At 31.4% G+C, this 20,125-nt stretch overlaps 1 protein-coding gene across 1 annotated transcript; it reads right to left on the bottom strand.

The window, feature by feature from the left end:
• Positions 1–5,240: 5,240 nt before the first annotated feature.
• Positions 5,241–5,840, bottom strand: LOC113714115 (uncharacterized). Its single transcript, XM_027237913.1, has one exon. The coding sequence runs from the start codon at positions 5,838–5,840 to the stop codon at positions 5,241–5,243; it is 600 nt and encodes a 199-aa protein (XP_027093714.1).
• Positions 5,841–20,125: the final 14,285 nt, after the last annotated feature.

Here is a 20,125-nt window from a genome sequence, read left to right as displayed (position 1 = left end):
CCAAACATGAAGAGAATGAAAGAAAAGACCATATTTATATTATAGTTAAATATGAATTCAAATACAAAAGAGAAAGTGATAGGAGAGAAGTCACCCTCATTATATGAGATCCAAACTCTCCATCTTGCTCTTTAATTCTTTATCCAAATCTAACTATAAATACAAGAAAGATAAACTACACTAACTATACTATACTAATGAACTAAAAAAAACTAATGAAAATTACATTTTTGGTATTGTCTCTAGACTTCCAAAATAATGAAAAATGCTTTAAAAAGGCCCTAGTTATAGAGAATTCAAGCTACAAATGAGTTGTTAAAGTTGGTGCTAGTTGGCTCTTGGAATCACCAAAAGTTATTTTTTGAAGTTTCTACACTTTTCTTTACAGCTACAGCTGAAATTTTGAGTTGGAAAATAACTGCAAAAACTGAGTGAATGTAGAATAAGTTGATGAGCAAGTTGCAGCTACAATAAAAGAATACGTGACCTCTGCAAACACGGGCACGAGGTCGCGTATCACCCCACATTTTCCTCTTTTGCAGGTTTTCTCAATTTGGTCAGTTTTCAACATTATTGTATTTTTGCAACAATTTCTACTGATATTTTCTTGATAATAGAGGCTGAACTAACTCTTGCACAAAACATGAACAACTTTTTGAGTTAGCTTTTCTATTCTTTAAGAACCATCCAATTCAGAGATCCGTGGACTGAGAAATGACCAAAATACCCTCACTTGATCAATCTCCTATTTCAGCTTTCGATAACAAAAATAGCCAACTGTATTTCGATTTTTTGATTAGAAAAACTCATGAAATGGATTTCAATATCTCATAAGAAATCTAAAACTATGTGTTAGTTTCAACATAATTTAAGAATCACCTCAATCTGATGCTTGTAACTCAAGATGTAACCAAAATACCAACATGTGTCAAAACTGTCAAACTCCCTTTCTTTTGTACTTGATTACATTTCATCTCTTGAATATTTACACCTCATATTCTCTTTAAATCCTTTCAAATCATCAACAATCATCCAAATATCTTTTTAATTCATTCAATTTGATGATTGAATCATTGAAACCTACAAAAACATGAAGTTTTCACCACGTCAATCCATAGAAATGCAATTTTCACACTTTAAAACATAACCTGTAAATTTCACTAGAAACCTAGTTGATTGGCTATAAAAGTGAATAAAACATATCAAAACTAAATAATAAAATATACTTAAATCACTCAAAATACATACTTATCAAAAAGTTTTTATTCAATTCTCAAATTACAATTTGTTTGTAGCTTTAATTCAATAATGCTTTAAAATTTTTTATTCCAAGTGATTTGAATGATTTAACTTATTAACTTTGCTTGATTTTCGTGAGAGTACTAATTAAAACCAAATTCCATGGTATATTTTTTCATTTTAACACATAATATGCATTTAATAAATTACTTTAGTTTTTAAGTTTTCTACTGTGTGTTCAAATTATAGATTTTTTAATAGTCAAAAAAGCTAAAATCTATAATCAACAAAAAAGTAGTTTTTGCTGATTCTAATTATTCTCTATTATCACTTTGCATAATCAGATTTTGCAAGAACAAGGCCAAATTGGGAAGAAAACTTTCCCATGTGATTGAAGGAATGCACAAAGCAATTACCCAACTTTTGTAACTAAATCTTGTATTATCAAGACTTGTGATAGTAGTACACTAGATGCATGTACAACATTTTAAAGATCATAGTTAGTTCTAAGAAAAGGTTGAGTATGGAAAAACAATTAAACAAAGATGAGAACTTAGGAATAGAACATCACTTTTATGAATTTAAAAATTTTAATGGTTGGCCTGTTTGCTTAGCCTTTTTAGAGGAGAAATATTGATTAATCACTTCACTTAGCAAGAAAATGACATAATTTTGAGTATGCAAAAAGAAAAAATTTTGGAACGTGAGAACATAATTCACTTACATAAATTTATTAGATTGAGCCAAAGATTGTAAATTACCTTGACCTTGGATCTTAATTGAATCATCTCTTGCCAAGAATACCATCCACTGACTTTCACTCTTTGAATTGTTCTGCTTAGTTTTTTGTGTGCTTAATTTTTTCGACACTGATAGTGTATACACTGTCAGCATTAAATGGATGACAACTATGCAAAATTTGAATTTGAAATTCAACTTTTACACACATATCATGAATCAAACGGTGATAGTGTATACACTACCAATATATATAAAATTTACTCTTTGTTTTGTTACTATTAATGTTTTTTCCCCATTCATGCTTTAGTGATTGTGACAAGCACTCAGAGTTGGTTACGAGATAAATATGGGAAATTTGAAAGAAGGAAATAGTATTTGAATGGGATTAGTAGAGGAGAACGTGGTTGCTGGATTGAGGTAGTTATTTTGTCAATGGTCATTGGATTGAGGTAGTCATTTTGTACGTAGTGTTTGAGTACCGGTGAAGCACTTATGCTGAGGGTAAACTTAGAAATACAAAAAAGTAATAGGAAAAGTTTAGATTAAATTAACTATAGAGGGTTTATTATTAGTACTGTTAAGAGTACACCCAATGTGTGTGTAATTAGGAAACAATTAAAATAAATTAATTTTGTAAAAATATTGTCTGTTACATAAAAAAATTTGAATAAAATTTTCATGAAAGAACTTTGATTTAATGGTTATAGTGATATGGTAGTTGCAATATTTAGGGTGGTTATAAGTAGTTATATTAACAAAATATGAATATATGATTAGAATAAAAATTAATTTTTATAAGGATAAATTGAAAGTTCAAAAGATGATAAAAAATGTTTACACTAACTACCATTGCTCAAACATTGTATATTATATAGATATTATTGTATATATGTGTACTGCTATTTGGAAAAAAAAATAAAAAATCAAACTCAAGCATTAGAGTGTTGAAATTATATCTAAACTCATTAGAGGGTTAGCCTTAGAGAAATTTATAACCATTAGAAAAAGTTACTAGAGATAAATTTTAAGATTAATTTTTCTCAGACTAACAATGTATATACTAGTAGATTTGATGTATGGCAATTAATATCAATTTAAATTTGAAATCTAAGCTTTGTCATATTACTTTTATTTATAGTCCAAACGCATTAATGTATACAGAGCAAAGAAGATTAAAGGAAAAAGTATAATTTTAAATCTTTGCCGAGGCTCATTTATTCTAAACTCTAACCATGATCTTTGTCCATCAAAATAGCCTCACTTGACATTCATGTGAAAATTTGTGCCAAAGGACGTTAGAAAAATGGTTTCACGATCAATTAGTACTGCTAAAAGTTTGTAACAAACGAATTTGTTGCACTTCTTTTTTTTTTTTTTGGTCAAAAGTCAGTATTATCATTAATATATGAATAAACATGTATAGAGAATTTTTTTAGAATGCTGCATTGGATTTTTTTACCGTCTCCTGGCATGAACCAAGAGTGTGTTATACCGTCATTTTTCTCAGCTTCCTGGTAGACTTCGTGCAATCATTGAATTATATTTCATCAACATGCCTGTTGGTTTTTTGGGGCATAAACTAAGAAACAACACCTTAGTGTTGCAAAAAAACTTTATAAGAGACTTGTATTGAAGGTGGAAAATGAGCTTATGTTCTACATTCATCAACTCACTATTTATAGTGATTACATGAAACAAACTAGCAAAATATCCAACTAACAATTATTCTAAAAATCTCAATAAAATATAATCTTCTACTACTAGCAAATCTTAGCTAATATATTTGTTAACAAACCAACATGATTTTTGGTTAACAAATATCCTTATTTTCTAATAACTAAATTATTTTGATATCAAACCCAATCTGATGAAATTTGTAGAAAAAGTTGGCATATCTCAACACTCCTCCTTACCACTTTTGCTGCAGATTTTCAATTGTCTTCTCAAATCTTTGAACCTTACTTTGAACAAGGCTTTCATAAAAATGTCTGCAATCTGGCCATCAGTCTTGCAATGTTTCTTGAGCCAAACTTCAAAATCAATACCAAATTTTCCGGTGTATTCAAATAATTTCTTTGCAACTTGAAAGTGGAACTCCCATACGTAATAGATGAATCTAAAGAAGAAATTCACAATACAAAAAATGATTGCTATAAGAGACATAAAACAATCCTTCAAATTTTTGTATGGCCTTTTATCAGCTATGTCACCGCCATCATCCTTGGGTAGCATTTCATGAATTTTCACAATATAACCTCCTTCAATTGACTCATCAGTGATCTCCTCCTGAATTTTAGCAACATCTGATTTTTTGGTTCACCATACTGCACCTTAGAATTGTCAATAGTTGACAAATTCAAAGCAAAATATTTGCCTCATTTTCACTGAGAAAAGTTCATTCCCAATTGGATCATGTATAACACAAGTCCTATTTTTGAAGATGACAGAATAATTCTTCTCCAATAACTGTCCAACACAATATAACCTCCTTCAATTGACTCATCAGTGATCTCCTCCTGAATTTTAGCAACATCTGATTTTTTGGTTCGCCATACTGCACCTTAGAATTGTCAATAGTTGACAAATTCAAAGCAAAATATTTGCCTCATTTTCACTGAGAAAAGTTCATTCCCAACTGGATCATGTATAACACAAGTCCTATTTTTGAAGATGACAGAATAATTCTTCTCCAATAACTGTCCAACACTTAATAGATTTTGATTAATTTCAGGTACATACAAAATATTAGAAATAATTTTGGTACCTGAACCATAATCAATAGCAACACTACCTTTGCCTTTCACCTCAATGTAATCTCCATTTCCAATTCTGACTTTGGAGATTTGCGATTTATCAAGTTTCCTAAATATAGATTCATCATATGCCATGTGATGAGTGCAACCACTGTCTATTAGCCAAGTTTCAGTATTGGAATTATTGCTTGCAAAACATGTGGCCATGAAAAGTTGCTCCTCATCTTGTTCATCAACCATCTGAGCGTGATGTTCTCTTTTTCCTTTATTTTTGCAAACTCTCTCCATATGTCCCATTTGCTTACAAAACCTACATTGAATGTCAGGTCTAAACCAACAATATATTGAAAGATGTGAGCTTTTCTTACAGTGTGGACACAGAGGATTTCTGCCATTTTTCTTCTCATCTTTGCTATTTTTTTCTTGATAATTTCTTTTACCTTGTCGAATTTGATCCTTGTTTATTGCTTGAAAAGCACCTTCAATGATTTCTTCAGTTCTTATGGCTCATCTTTGTTCTTGTGCCTTTAGAGCATTGATCAATTCTGGCAAGGTCATCCGAGAGAGATCTCTTGAATCTTCAAGAGAGGAAATCTTGGCTTCAAACCTTTCTGGTAAACTCACCAAGACTTTCTCCACAACTCTGCTATCTGGAAGTTGTTCTTCAATCAATCTGATTTTGTTCACAACATTTAAGAGTCTGTCAGAATACTCTTTAATGTTTTCTTTGTCTTTCATTCTAAGGAGTTCAAATTCTCTCCTAAGGTTCAAAACTTGCATCTGTCTTGTTCTGTCATTGCCTTGAAAAGCCACTTTAAGAGCATCCCAAGCTTCTTTTACAGTTTCACAAGTCATAATTTTTGTGAATACTGCATCAGAAACTGCTGAATGAATGCAAGTCATGGCTTTTGATCTCCTTTTGATTACATCTCTATGGGCTCTCATCTCTGCAATAGTTGGATCTTCTGACAATTCAGGAACAGAAACTATCTCTACCACATTCCAAAGATCATTAGCATCCAAATAGGGCTTCATTTTGACAGCCCAGATTTGATAATTTTCACCAGTAAAATTTGGAGGATTGGATAAGAAGTTGTTTCCTGGCATTTTGATGTTGAGGGCTTGAGTGTGAAAAATGAATTCTCACTAGATTTACTCACTCTCAAAGAAACAGGCCCTTAAGATTTAAGCTCTTGATACCACTTTGTTGGTTTTTTGGGGTATAAACTAAGAAACAACACTTTAGTGTTGCAAAAAAAGCTTATAAGAGACTTGTATTGAAGGTGAAAAATGAGCTTATGTTCTACATTCATCAACTCACTATTTATAATGATTACATGAAACAAACTAGCAAAATATCCAACTAACAATTATCCTAAAAATCTCAATAAAATATAATCTTCTACTACTAGCAAATCTTAGCTAATATATTTGTTAACAAACCAACATGATTTTTGGTTAACAAATATCATTATTTTCTAATAACTAAATTATTTTGATATCAAACCCAATCTGATGAAATTTGTAGAAAAAGTTGGCATATCTCGACAATGCCTTATGTTATAACTCAACACATATGGGAGTAGTATTTCTGATTTTTTTTTTTTGCTTAAATTGTTATATTGGAGGTTTGGGTTATGTCTTGGTCCTGCTTTCATTTTTTATTAATAAAGTTTGAACTAATCTTATATTACCGTTAGATATATGACACATGTGCAAAATTTGATGAAATTTAAAATTTGGTCATGTGTTATTTATCAAACCATAATAGTGTATATACACTAACAGTGTATATAAAATTTACTCATAAAATTTTGAAGTTGATAGCTCTTTTTCAAGTACGGGATTTGCTATTACAAAAAAAAAAAAAAAATGTACAAAAGACATGTACATTTATATGGTAACTGCCCTTAGATCATCCTGTGCCTTTCTACTGAGCCCGAGGGGGAAAGATCGTCTCCACTCCATACTACAACAAAGGTTATGGCGAATTTTTCCACTTCATGACTGCTCTGATTCCCTCCTCTTGTAATAGAAGGAAAAGGAACATTTACAACAGGTGTTAGCAAGAGCAATAATATCTTCCAGTAACGCATTATTACTTCCTAATCTGGTCTATCGCTGATTTACAGTCTCATTGCACGTGTACCTGTCTCCACCCTTCTTCTTGTGCTTTCACCAGTTGCTAACCTGATGGTCATTGTCCTTTCTGGTTGAGCCTCCATATTTTGCACCACAGGCAAGATGCGTGAGCATTTGGAGGATTTGGGCCTAAAATTATGACACCACGTCTAACCGAACCCACATCTAAATCAAAATCATGCAAGACAAGTATAGGGTTGAGTTGGGTCCATATGCAGACTCAAACTCATCTTACATAATGTCCAGATCTACATTGCTACAAATGAATAAAACCTGTATAACAAATCTGCAAGCAATTGGGATTCAATTGAAACATAGAAAGCAGAGATCATACAGCCTTCATCCATTGTAAGATTCAATCATACACATATAAATTCATTATTCGGATACATGTTTGCTTTCAATTATTTTTAAAGAAATTACTATCTGGGAAATGTTAATGTCATCCTACCTTTTCATACTGGCGCTCGTACTATCTTTCATATTTCATGATATTAGGATAAATGGTGAAGAAGATAATGTGATTGTCACTATAAATAGTGGGATGTCATTAAGAATTGTATTTGTATTTGAATTAATCTTATATACACTATCGCAATTGGAGGCAAACACATATGTAAATTTTGAATTTCAAATTTAAATTTAAATTATGTGTTATATATTTAATGACGAAAGAGTATAGAAAATTCAACCTTTGTATTTGTGGGTAGACAAGAAGTACAAAGACGACATAAGTTATGGGTATGAATTTTTTCTTTTAGGTTTATTAGATTTTCAGCATGGATTAGGGCCTGAAAAATTGGATGGGTTTTGTACAAAGAAGATTTTAGCTCAAATTTTACCCATTAGAACACCTGATTTTGATTTTTATAAAAATTAGATAGATAACAACATTTGTCAATTGGTATGATCTCTATCTTATAGTCTCATGTTTTGGATCCTGGGTAAGCATCCCTTTGCACAAAATTTGCGTCGAAAACATTAGGCGTAATTACTTGCTAAATCCATACCCAGAGCTGAGTACTATTGGGCCCAAGAAAGGAAACCCATACCTAGACCAAAGTGGGCTTCGTTAGTCAATGAATATTAATAATTTCGGAGAATTAAAAGTTAGGGTGTACAGACCCTTTTATATATCATATTCATAAATAAAATTTACCGTTAGATGATAAAAGAAGTGTTATTGACCCTTAAATTAAATATTTAAAAATTAAACTATTTATCTTCAGAGAGAGATACAAGTTGAGGGAATGGTACTTGAAAGGGATCATAGAATTTTCCTAAAATTAAGTACATTTGCAAGATTCTTAATAATAAGATTATAGCAATGAAATCAAATTGAGTTCTACTTTAGTATAAGCAAGATATAACCATTATTGTCAACCCCAAAAAATGACTATTCTAACAAGCTTATATGATCCAAAACTTACAATTAACAAGGAAATGTTCGCAAAATCTGAAATCTGAAATAGTTATATGACTTTTTTTTCTTTGTCAAATTCTACAAACAAAAATAGAAAAACTCGAAACATAAATGCTACCAAATAGCTCCTCAATAATTGCAACTTGTAAAAAAAACCATTTTAAAAACATTTATCGAGTAAGAACAACCATATGGCAAAGACACTTTCCATTCAAAAATTTTTGGACAAACATATTGTTATGTATCTTTTGTTGTCTTCCATAGGTCCATTCTAAGCATGAAGACGAAGTCGAAAGTGTTCAAACACTTGAAGACACATTCTCACATCAATGACATTTGTTAGCAATCATGCATGTCATGTATGTTTAGCCATTAGGGGTCAATCTCCATGTGTACCTTATCTTCAGTGATCAAAAATTGCATTAATCAAGATTTGGATTCTGTAAGATATAACCATACAATTCGAATGAGTACAACAACTTATGTTCAATTTTATGAGGGTGAGGTAATGAAAATCATGTAAATTATTACTCATCAACTAGTTGATTGGCTGTCCAAATCACATAATTTATCAGTTGTTGTTTCTCAAAATATGGTGTGAATTAACTAGAAAACTTAAACCTAAATCATTACAAAACAAAAAGTGCGTGTGTGTGTACATATATATAATAATGTTTACAAATATCCCATTTGATATGCATTAGATGACACTCATAAATTTTTTACAATCTCAGGTTATATTATTCTCTTCAACACTAATTTTTTTTTTAAAAAAATTAAACTATTTTAAATTGTTAGTTGCATGAATACAAAAAATGTTGAGTTCGTTTGAATTGCAAATTTTTGTAGAAAAATATATTGTAGTGATGTGATGTGTGTAAAATAAAAAGGTAATTGAAAAATTTGTCAAGAAAATTTTTCTGTGAAAACTTGCAATCTAAATTGTGCAAATTTTTAGCAACTAATTGATATAATATAGTTACATGATTGGCTTTCTAACATACAACAATAATTTGTCACGTGGATTGTGAAGATATTTTAGCACAATATGTTGACCAAATAAAAGGATTTTCCAAGCATCACATGGGGTGATCTTAATGGTTGTGGTGACCCATGAAGGAAATGGCATTGGGTTCTTAGAAGCATGCATGTGTCTGCGTCTGGGAAAGAAAAGCTCAAAGGATTATCTGGACTTTTGCTCCTCTTGAAAACCACATTGGCTGGTCAAAGCATTTTCTCACTTTGAAGTGGGAGATCCATTCATTATACTGCGAAAATGAACCACACAATATGATGCTAGATGACATTATCTTATCGACAAGACCAACTTTATCTTTGATAGCTACAAAGATGATGATATGTTGGTCCTACTTTGATCTTGGTCCCCTGGAAGCAGTTGCAAGTTCACTTCGGAGAATCGTGCAAGGATTCGGGTCATCGACCTTTAGTTCTAACCACTCGAAATGAAGAGTATTTACAACCTTTTTTAAGGAAAAAGATATAAAATACGTTTACGACTAAACGAATTAAGTGAGAAAGATAAAAAAAGAAGATGTCTCACTTTATAAACACTTCCTATTTTTCCTTTCTTCTACGGATGAAGTTAATTTTAAGACCCATATTTTTGCTTTGAAATTTCGTGTTGATGTTTCGCTTAGTAGAGCCATGCTATTTTTGAAAATAGCATTGTCACATTTGTTTTCTCTCAAAATTTTAGAAGGCAAATTTATGAACAAAAACTATTAGAGGGTGAAGTGCATCACCTGTTACAGCACTTCTCAAAAATCTCATTTTATTGATTGCACTATATTTCATGTCAATTCACCCACTAAACTGGTAAAAAGTATTTAGTTAAATCACTTTGAATTTACAGCACAAGAGTTGCGCACTATATTTTTCTTAGTTAAAGAAAAATTTACAGCACAAGAATAGCGCACTATATTTGTAGGAGCATGTGTTTTACATGTAAAAATAAGGATTAATCTTACACTGTCAGTATTGGATGAATGATAACTATATAAAATTTGAATTTGAAATTCAACTTTTGCACACATGTCATAGATCAAACGATGATAGTATATACACTATCAATGTATATAAGATTTATTCAAAAAATAATATAGTGGACAGCGAAATGGGACATTTGATATTTTTAATTACTGAGTAGCACATGCTTTTAAAAAAAAGAATGTAAAAAAAAAAAAGAGTTAGGGGAACACTGTTAAGGGATATAGTAGTTTAGTGAAGGGCGAAGAAGAATTAAAAAAGAAATTTTTTAAAAACGATTTTGAAATATGGCTGCTTTTTTTTTTTTAACGTATTCACCAATTTGAGTATTTTGTTAAAAGTGTTTCCATGGCTCTATAACTTTCACCTTTTCTGTCTCCTTTTTTTTAGATATATAAATCCAGTTATTTTCTCACTAAAACACCTCTATTGTTTTCCTAAGAAAAATAAGAATGCAAGAATCATTATTGTTGTAGCTTTTTTAGAAGAATTTTTTCCTTATAGGCTTTAATAATCTATGGCGCCAGTCAGTGAACATTTTCAACAGAGGACATAGTACCGTTCGAGTTTGGTATAGTTCGGTCCACTTCTTGTACATTTTATACTATTTAATATATAATTACATTACATTATTGTATTCGAAGTAAAGGTGATGTACATAAATAAAATATTTAACATTCAATACAACATTATAATATATTTATACATCGAAACTTTAAACATACACAATGATTGAACAAAATTGCACAAAATACAACCGTACCGAGTCTGTGTCCAACTTTTCCAATGTCGCATTTCATTTGCAAACTAATCAATATACACCCGCAAAAGTAGCGTATTGCTCATGGGCGGCAAGTTCTTCTCTCTTAGCCAAGCAAATAGATGGAATGACCAAATTGATCAATAAATATAGTGGGCGAAATGAAACTTTCAAGAAGTTTAGTGACAAGTGATGTACTTTACCGTTATTGTTATTGTTCTAATATTAATTTATAAACACTATTTTCATTATCCAATCTATGATAGTTCATCTGCATAGTCTTTTCCCTTTGTTTTTTTCCCTTCTTTTTGCTGAAAGGATGTTAAAGCATTCTACTGTTCAACATATTACATTTACACAAACTACTTTATTTGTAATACTATTTGATACCTAGACATCCCATTGCTGAAGTTTAGAATTTCCAATTAGCTATTTTAATCATGCTTGCCAAAAAAAAAAAAAAACAAACCCTAAAACCCCCGCCAATGGTTAAATCCTGTTTCATGATGACTGGAATTTGGTTGGGATCAGAAAAGGGCAGGGATTCTAGTTATGATTGTATGCCTCAACCAGAAAGTATTGATCATCCAAATTGGCTTTTGACCAAACTTCATTCAGTTCCTACAATGATATCCACCAAACTGAGGACCCATATTTGCTTTCTAGACGCTCTATCTGACTTGTAACTAGCTTGTTAATATTGGAAAAGTGGATATGGACTACTGATTTTGTTGTCAAGTTCTTGGTCCGGTCCCTTGCAAGTCAAAGATGAAATATGGAAGGAAAAGTTTTGGATTCGAAAAGTTCGTAAGTTACAGTAGCTCCAAATAATGTACATATATGTAAATATGTATGTACATAATGACAAACAGATGTACAAACTAAGGTAAGAATTACTAAAATTTTTCTCACGGACGTGCAATTGATCTAACTAATTTCAAATCAATCCATCTTCGACAAAAAACTATACCATGCAATTAATATTGTGATACTACAGAACCTGCATTTGTTTTATTTTTTACATTATTTTAAATATTTTCTAGTAGGGGAGGGCTGAAATTTACACAAAAAGAAAAGAGGGAATCGAGGAGTTTGGGGAAAAGGAAATTTGTGCTTCCAAAGAAGAAGAACAAGCAAGCAAGGAAAATAAAATTGAAAATAAGCGTTACTTGCTCAATGAGCTATTACTCAATATACTGAAATATATTTCTAAAAGATTATTATTCTAATTAAAAGTTACCAAGCTCACTTATAAGTATGATCTTAAAAAATTCTCAAAAAAGAAAGTATAAATAAAGCTGGACCAAGTGAAGTTTCAACAGTTTACACCACTCAATAACTTTATACATACTAAAATATAAGAATCTCATGGTTTTGTTAATTCTTAATAGGGATAATTTCAGAAAGCTCCCTTGAGGTTTTTGACAATTTCATTTGGCTCCCCTGAGATTTCAATAATTACATAGACCTCCCTTAGTCCAATCAAATGACTAAAATGACCTCCACTTAATAGTTAATTCATAAAGGGACATTTAAATTAGAAATTTACTTCTTATTATTCTACTTGTCATTTTTTAATCTCAAAAAACAATCTCTATCAATTTTCTAATTTTCATCTCCTCCTTCTGCCCTCCCTCCTTCTTTCATATTCTTTTCTCTTTTTCTCCTACAACCGCTTCTCCCTCTCACCAAATATTGCGCTCCATTGTTACCAACCATACCACTATCAATTTTTTACCATCTCTAAAATTTATTCGTATTTTTTTGTCTTCTTGTCTCTTTTTTACTATAAAAACTTTAGACCCTTTTTTTTTCCCCAATAGTTTTATTCTTTACAAATGTTAGTCAATTGAAGTTACCAAATTAACAAGGTGCAAATTGTGGATTTTATTGTCAAATTAGGGGAAGATGAAAAGGTGGTAGTGATATAGGGAAAAAATGAAATTGAGAATTGGAACATAAAGAAGTGGCTATTATAACAAAAAAAGTCTAGCAATTACTCATTGATTCTCTCTTTTTTTTTTTTTACCTATTGATTGTGGTTGTACTATAAAGGTAGAATTTTGTCTCTATTTCTAAGAGTGCTAGAGCAATGATGAATTATGTTCTTAGGGACATAGGGGCATTTCTTAGTTTAGTATTGGTAGTGGTGGTAGTGAGTTGCATTAGGCAAAAATTAACAAGTAATGAATTTTGAGATTAGTTGGAGTCGCTGGACTTTGGTTTGTTTTAGTGAATATGACACGTACAAAAAATTAAAGATTAAAACATTGTTTTGTTTTATCTTATTCTCTGAAGAAGGGTATTTTAGGATATTTGTAAAAAATTAGAGGCTATTGGATCTATATTGTTATATAAACCTTAAAAACAAGAGAGGTAGGTGTAATTTTTGAAACTTGAGGGGAGCTATCTGTAATTGCTAGAAACCTCAAGGGATGTTTCTGAAATTATCCCTTCTTAATATCATCATATTTGTATGTTTATTGATTATTGTTAGAGCTTGATGCTGACCACAAAGTGTGACCTAGTTGAATTTGTAAGGAAAAAGATCATGAAAATATGAGAGTAGTCTAACTTGAATCTGTTTCAAGGTTTCAAACACCTGAATAAATACAAAATAGTATTACATTTTGTTTACCATTCAGCCAAAGGTTGATCCTGCTCGTGAGAAGATCTGTATAATCTATCTATCATATATAAAACTAAATCAAACTAACATGTAGTCAGGGGAGGGCTCTTAAAGTCCTAGCTATTAAATTTAAGGTTCAAATCTTGATATGATAATTGGGGGTCAGACGGGCATGGATAACTGTGGGAGGTTAAAAAAAATTGTCAAACTAAAAGGATGTTCTTTTTGTTTACTCCCTCCTTTTATAGCTTCCATGACCATTGCCTCGAAGGACAAAGAATTATTTACCAAACAATTCATATAAATATATTGAGAACAATAATAATCAAAATGAAAAAGACCAATAATTGAGCCAAATCTTAATTATTTTGATGTATAATATTTCAACGACAAGTATTAGCTGAATGGTTGAAGGGTCTTCTTCAAAAGGGTCGCCAGGATTCTGGATAACTAAACTTCCCCACTCCAAATGACCAAAAGGAAGCAAAAGTAGATATTTCAAAATACCAAGTTAGTCTGGTTTGTCATAGCTAGTGACCTAGCAAAGAAAAAAGGGTTGGTCTTGGCAGCAAACTAGTTTGTAGATCCGTGCTCAGTATTTGTGTTTAATATGAATGAGGAAAAAGGAAATCTATTTCAATCTAGTTAAAATTTTTGAATGGTACTGAATTCAATTTTGGGATAGTTTTGTAACATATCAGAAAATGAAACGAGGCAAGAATTCTTTAGTAAAGTTGGAAATAAATTAACATCTTTTTATCACAAACCTACTTAATTTGGGATCCTTTCTTCACTTTTGTATATTTGCACATACAAATGTTTAGTTGTTTCATCGTAGAGTATACATGCCTACGCCATAGTTAGTATCTTTTTTTTTGGTAAGTTTGAGAACTTGAATTCAATACCTCTTACTTATAACTCCTTAAACCTTACCATATAATATAAGCGTCCCTATTTAATATCCTTTTTGAATGATGTTTAGCTTCAATATTCTTTTTTCACCCATATTCGTTTATGTCAAGACTTGGACCATTGAGAAGAGTATCATTCTTCGTCATTTTGTTCGAAGGTGCTTCACCTGATTAACAACCAAATAAATGAATAAATATTAATTCAAGGTTTACAAAAACAAAGATTTTGAATATTCTTAGTAGATCCATTTCCACCGTTACCTCCATTTTGGCAATAAACTGTTTCTTAACTCTTTCTTTGCCACTGTGAAAGAGAATGAATGATCATGTAAAAACACGCATACATGTGATATGAATATCCTAATCTAGTCAAAGTAATGATCCTATATCATGCACCCTGGTGGGATCAATATTCTAAGTTTGGTAGCAACGAACGTAGTTTCTTTTAAAGTTAAAAAATCAGCTCAAGAAAAATTATGTAATCATGCAATTGGTAATTAAGCAATTGTAAGCATTAAGTGCTTAAATCAACAATAAATATAGGGTAAAATATTAAAAAAATCTCTATAATTTACCGAATGTTCAATTTAACTCTATCTAGTTTGGAAATTTATACTATAGCTCTTTGTGATTTCAACTAAATTGAAAATTTTTAACAGTTGTACGTGAAATATTAATATTGCCCCTACTAACGTGAAATGCTTTCCGTTGAATTTTTAATTTAGTCAAAACTGCAGGAAGCTAAATTGAACATTCATAAACCACAATGAGTTCATTTATACGAGGGCAATATTGATATTTCATGTATAACCATTAAATTGGATGCTTTCCGTCCAATTTTTAATTTAGTTGAAATTACGAAGAGTTATAGTGTAAGTTTCTAAACCAATAGAGGTTAAATTGAACATTTGACAAACCACAAGGAGATCCAACCACAAGTAATTCAAATAATTTAGACATCGTATAATTTTGACCTAGCATAGCCTTGCTTTAGAAAATTTAAAACATAACTAAACTAAAAAATACAATCATGGATTTCCCTAAAGACGTTTAGAAAAATGAAATTCAAGAGGAAAAAGAAAAAAAAGTAAAAGAGGAGTAGCAAATCTATTTTCGTTGTGCTTTTACTACTCTCTCCTCGTAGCTTATCCCTCACTTCTTGATAGTAGGAAAAATATGGTGTGAACATAGCCCCCTCCTCTACTGCTATTATTCGGTATTTATAATGATTCTTATGGTTTCTTGACTCATGAGTTGCAACAACTTATGACGCATAAGACATATATTCATTCAAAACCGAACTTCATTCCGCAGTTTTCAAAGCATTGCTTTTCCCTTCTTCATATTTTTTTTCATCTTTTTCTTTCATTGTCTTTTCAATTGTAGCACGTACATCAAATACCCATTTTTCCCCCTTTTTTTTTCTTTTCAGCTATCTTTCATTCGTGAATAAAATGATTGTACCTCTTTTTGAACTTCTTTCAATTCTCCCCTATCTATCCTTTTTTCTATCCTTATTTTTCCTTGTAAACAAAAAGTGTGCCATTAAACTCTCTTACAAAGGTCATTTAGGATAGCATAACTGTAATAGTAGTTAGGCTCGTTGGAAAGTAAATAAGATTCCATGAAAGAAAGTCGAATGATGGTTCTCTCCATTGTTCATATTAAAGCTCAATAGGGACACTAGGGATTAATGAATAAAGGTGGGTTTGAAAGGCTCAAACGTTTCAAAGAATGCCTTTTACCATCATTTTCAAGTCGATCCTGACTGTTTAGGATTTCGCCTCAAAATGTAATAAAACAAGCTCTAGGATATATTGAATGATTAAATGGACATAGTCATTCACAAAGCAGTCACAATTCGCTAGAAAATATGGATGTAAAGTGCTCGAAAACTTCATTATTCATAACAAAGATAAAATTATCATCAAATTAATCAATTACTCAATTAACACTCAACTTATCATCTTCAATCATTATGCAAAATTAATTATATATGAAACTTGAGTTAAAATTCAAGAAGACTAAAAATCAATTTGATTAGTGTATATTTTGCCTAATATTTTGTATATATTTTGGATGGACTGTGGTTAATTAGGCTTAAAATGATTATAAGAATGGTTATTTTGATGATTAAGTGATAACTAGTTGATGTAGTAAGCAAACTGTGGAAAATTGTGTGAAGGCGGGTAGACTTATTTGTAAAACTTGTTTTGGCAGGAATATAAGATAAACGGCGCTGGTTACAATTTACTGCATTGGATTCAGAGAAAATATACAGCACCGAATAGTGGAAGTTGAACTGGGTACCTCGCCGTATACTCATTAGAAAGTTTTCAGAAGCAAGGGTGTTGAGAGGTATATGGCATTGATTAATGAACATGGAGCCGAATATCAAGTTGGATACTTGTCAGATTGTTTTGCAGGAGCAAGAGTGTTAAACAGTATCCGGGTTGTAGAGTGAAAGCCAAATCAGATACTGAGTCGAATACTTTTTTACCAAAGCACAACGACTTTTTGGCATAGAATACTAACCCAAATCCCGTGAGAACCCCAAAAACCGGTAACCAAAAGCCAAATCCCGTGAGTCGAATACTTGAGTAAAAAAATTTCACAAGTTGCGCAACTTGCACATCTTATGGCCTGCTTTTCATCCTTCTCTTTAACATCGACTATGACATTTTTACAACCACTTTTTAGGTTTAACACATCAACTTTTATCAACTTTATGTCATTCTACTTTTAACCTTTGTCTCTTCAAGACAAAAGAGGTTTCTTGTGGAAAATTGAAGAGACATGAAGACAATAAATAGAGCAGTTTTGTTTAGTTGAGGGGATTTTTAGTTTTCGCTTTAGCTTTCAATTTTAGTTAGTTTAGAGAGGGGAAGGAGCTTTGGAGCAAAGAAGCAAGACTAAAGGGGTTGTGTAAGGGCAAGATACAAGCTCTTAACAAATGTAGCTCTCTTTACCTTTTCATGTTTTAGTGTAGGATAATTTAGTTATTGCTCATCCATTCTTGTGTTGGTTTAACAAGGAAATCAAGGAAGATGAAGACGGAGTGTAAAGGGTTTTCCTTCTCTCTACCTCTTGGTCTTTGTATCGGACTCTAAGTTTTGTTAATACAATTTTTGGATATTATATTGTTGATGTTGCCTCAAAGTTTATGCCTTAAATATTTGGTTGAACTATCTATAACTACTATGTGTTGAGTTCTTGGATATTTTGGGCTATTATCTTGATTAAATTATTTAACACTTTTGCTCTTATAATCATGATTAACTGGCCATTGATTATGACCATCTCAAGGTGTTAGATTTGTAATGAAAATTAAAATTTGACACTAGTTCATGAAAATGCTAAATTTAGGAAATACACTCATGAAAGTAGAGGTGCGTCTTTATGGCTTATTTATATTAATTTCATCTAATTTTATGAGATTGTAGTTAATTTTATAATCACGAAAATAGATATGGATTATGATAGAGGGTACACCGGTGAAAGCAGGTATCATGAGTATCAAGAAATTATGCCATAATTTAGTCGAGGTTTCTGTACTTAATTAGTCAAGAAGTTGTACTTGTATGAGTAGATAGGGACTCCAATACCCAGGGAGTTTTCATTTGTACTTTTCTTCCCATTTGTAGCTTAGCTTTACTAGTTCCAATTCGTTGAGAGTCTAAATAATAGAGAAACTTTAGTAGTATCGGTGGTTATCCATCTTGCATATAATTTTGACTCTTAATATCCTATACTCGCTCATGACATATATATTTGCAATTGTGTGTGTGGTATTTAGGAATTTACAAATTTAAAATTTGAGGCATAGCAAGAGATTGTTTTTGGTGCCATTTTTGGGGAAGATTTGTAACAATATCGGCATAAAGATTGACTCTATTAGTTTAGACCTTTTTACTTGATTTCTTGTGCTATTCTTGTCCTGTTTTTTTGTTTGTATTTGTGTGTTTCTGTGTAATTTGTTTTGTAGTATGTGTTAGTAGCCTCTATTTTTCTTGCCTAATTTTGCTTTTGAGGTGTTTGAAAGAATTTTTAGGAAATGAGGAGGATAGGTCATTTTAAAGGACAATGTGTAAGATAAGGAATTTGGGGGCCTAATCCACAGTTCGGTACTTTCAACACACGATGCGTGATGGTGGAGTGCAAGAAAATCTCGTAGGTTTGACCCTTGATAATGGCATGTTGAGGTTAAATACTAAATTAGATAGTTTGATGCACTTGATTGAATAATATAGGAATGTTAATAGTTTGAGTTCTAATTTTATTATTTGTGTCTTGTGTGGAGGTTACCATGCTGATTATCAATGTATGAAAGTACAACATATAGATTACTTCGATAGATTTGAGTATTGCACTTCTTATGTTGATCAACATGAATCTAACTAGGGTATTTTGCATGACTCTGGTTGATCAAATCAATATGTTTATAATGATTCTCAAAATTTTTATGATTTCCAACCTAATTATGTCAAACAAGATTATAAGCCATCTTGGGAATTGGCAATTGAAAAGTTGGCTAATACACCTTTTTCTAGGGAGTTGGAAATAGAAAAATTAGTTAACAAATCTAAACTATCTTGGGAGCTAACTATAGAAAATTTAATAATGAAATGGATTCAAAATTTGAAAACTAGCCAATGAGATAGACAACTATTTTGCTAAGTTAGAGGATAGAATGGGAAAATTGCATTTACAATTTGATAAAATATATGATCAATTGCATACTTTGTGTGAAGTTATTTCGTCAAAGAGTATAAATACTAGCATGAATGGTAAGAATGTCACATGTGAAGATGGACTACATTTTGATAATCATGATGAATCTAATTGTGGTGTTAACGATCAAATGCCCACTTTGCATGATAACTCATTTGGAGCTAACCTTGAACCTCAAGAAATAAGTTTTGGCGATTCATTTTTAGTCTCTCTTGAAGAGAGTCTAGAAAGTGCAAGTTCTAAAAATAAAATTGCCTAGGCAATTCCTACAGAAAGTGTATTGATGAGTCCTCAAGTGATGCACATTCAAGGTGATATCCATAAAACACTTGGGACCAGTAAACCCCTTACTCCTCTCTTATTTTTAGAATATGTCGCTTATTCACTAAAGTCACCATTTATAGATCCACCACAATTTGAGTTAACGAATTATTCTTTAACAAAACCTCTTTGAGAAGAGGCAAAATAGTTAAACTAATGACTATAAACAAGCACTTGTTAGGAGGCTATCCAACTATTTCTTTATTTTCATGTCTTTTTGTTATGTTTTATAGTATATTTGTCTCTATTTTGTAGGTTTGAAGAATAAAAGCCAAAAAGGCACTATCAATGGAGATTGGAAAGTACAAACGGTGTCCAATCATGGCAAATCACCTACTACACTAAGGGAGTATTCATGTTCTTTCCTTTTACCTTTTTACATTGAGAACAATGTGTAATTCAAGGGAGGGCGAGGTTGCTTGGAATTGAATGCATCTCTTGGTATTCATGTGGAAATTGATGTACTTG

Source organism: Coffea arabica, chromosome 10c, assembly GCF_036785885.1.
Source record: "Coffea arabica cultivar ET-39 chromosome 10c, Coffea Arabica ET-39 HiFi, whole genome shotgun sequence".
Classification (NCBI taxonomy): domain Eukaryota; kingdom Viridiplantae; phylum Streptophyta; class Magnoliopsida; order Gentianales; family Rubiaceae; genus Coffea; species Coffea arabica.
The sequence above is the reverse complement of the archived record's forward strand: the minus strand, read 5'-3'. Positions and strand labels throughout refer to the sequence as shown.

What these genes read in the sequence shown, in the direction of transcription:
- LOC113714115 (XM_027237913.1), bottom strand. Translation starts at nt 5,840, where the DNA reads ATGCCAGGAAACAACTTCTTATCCAATCCTCCAAATTTTACTGGTGAA.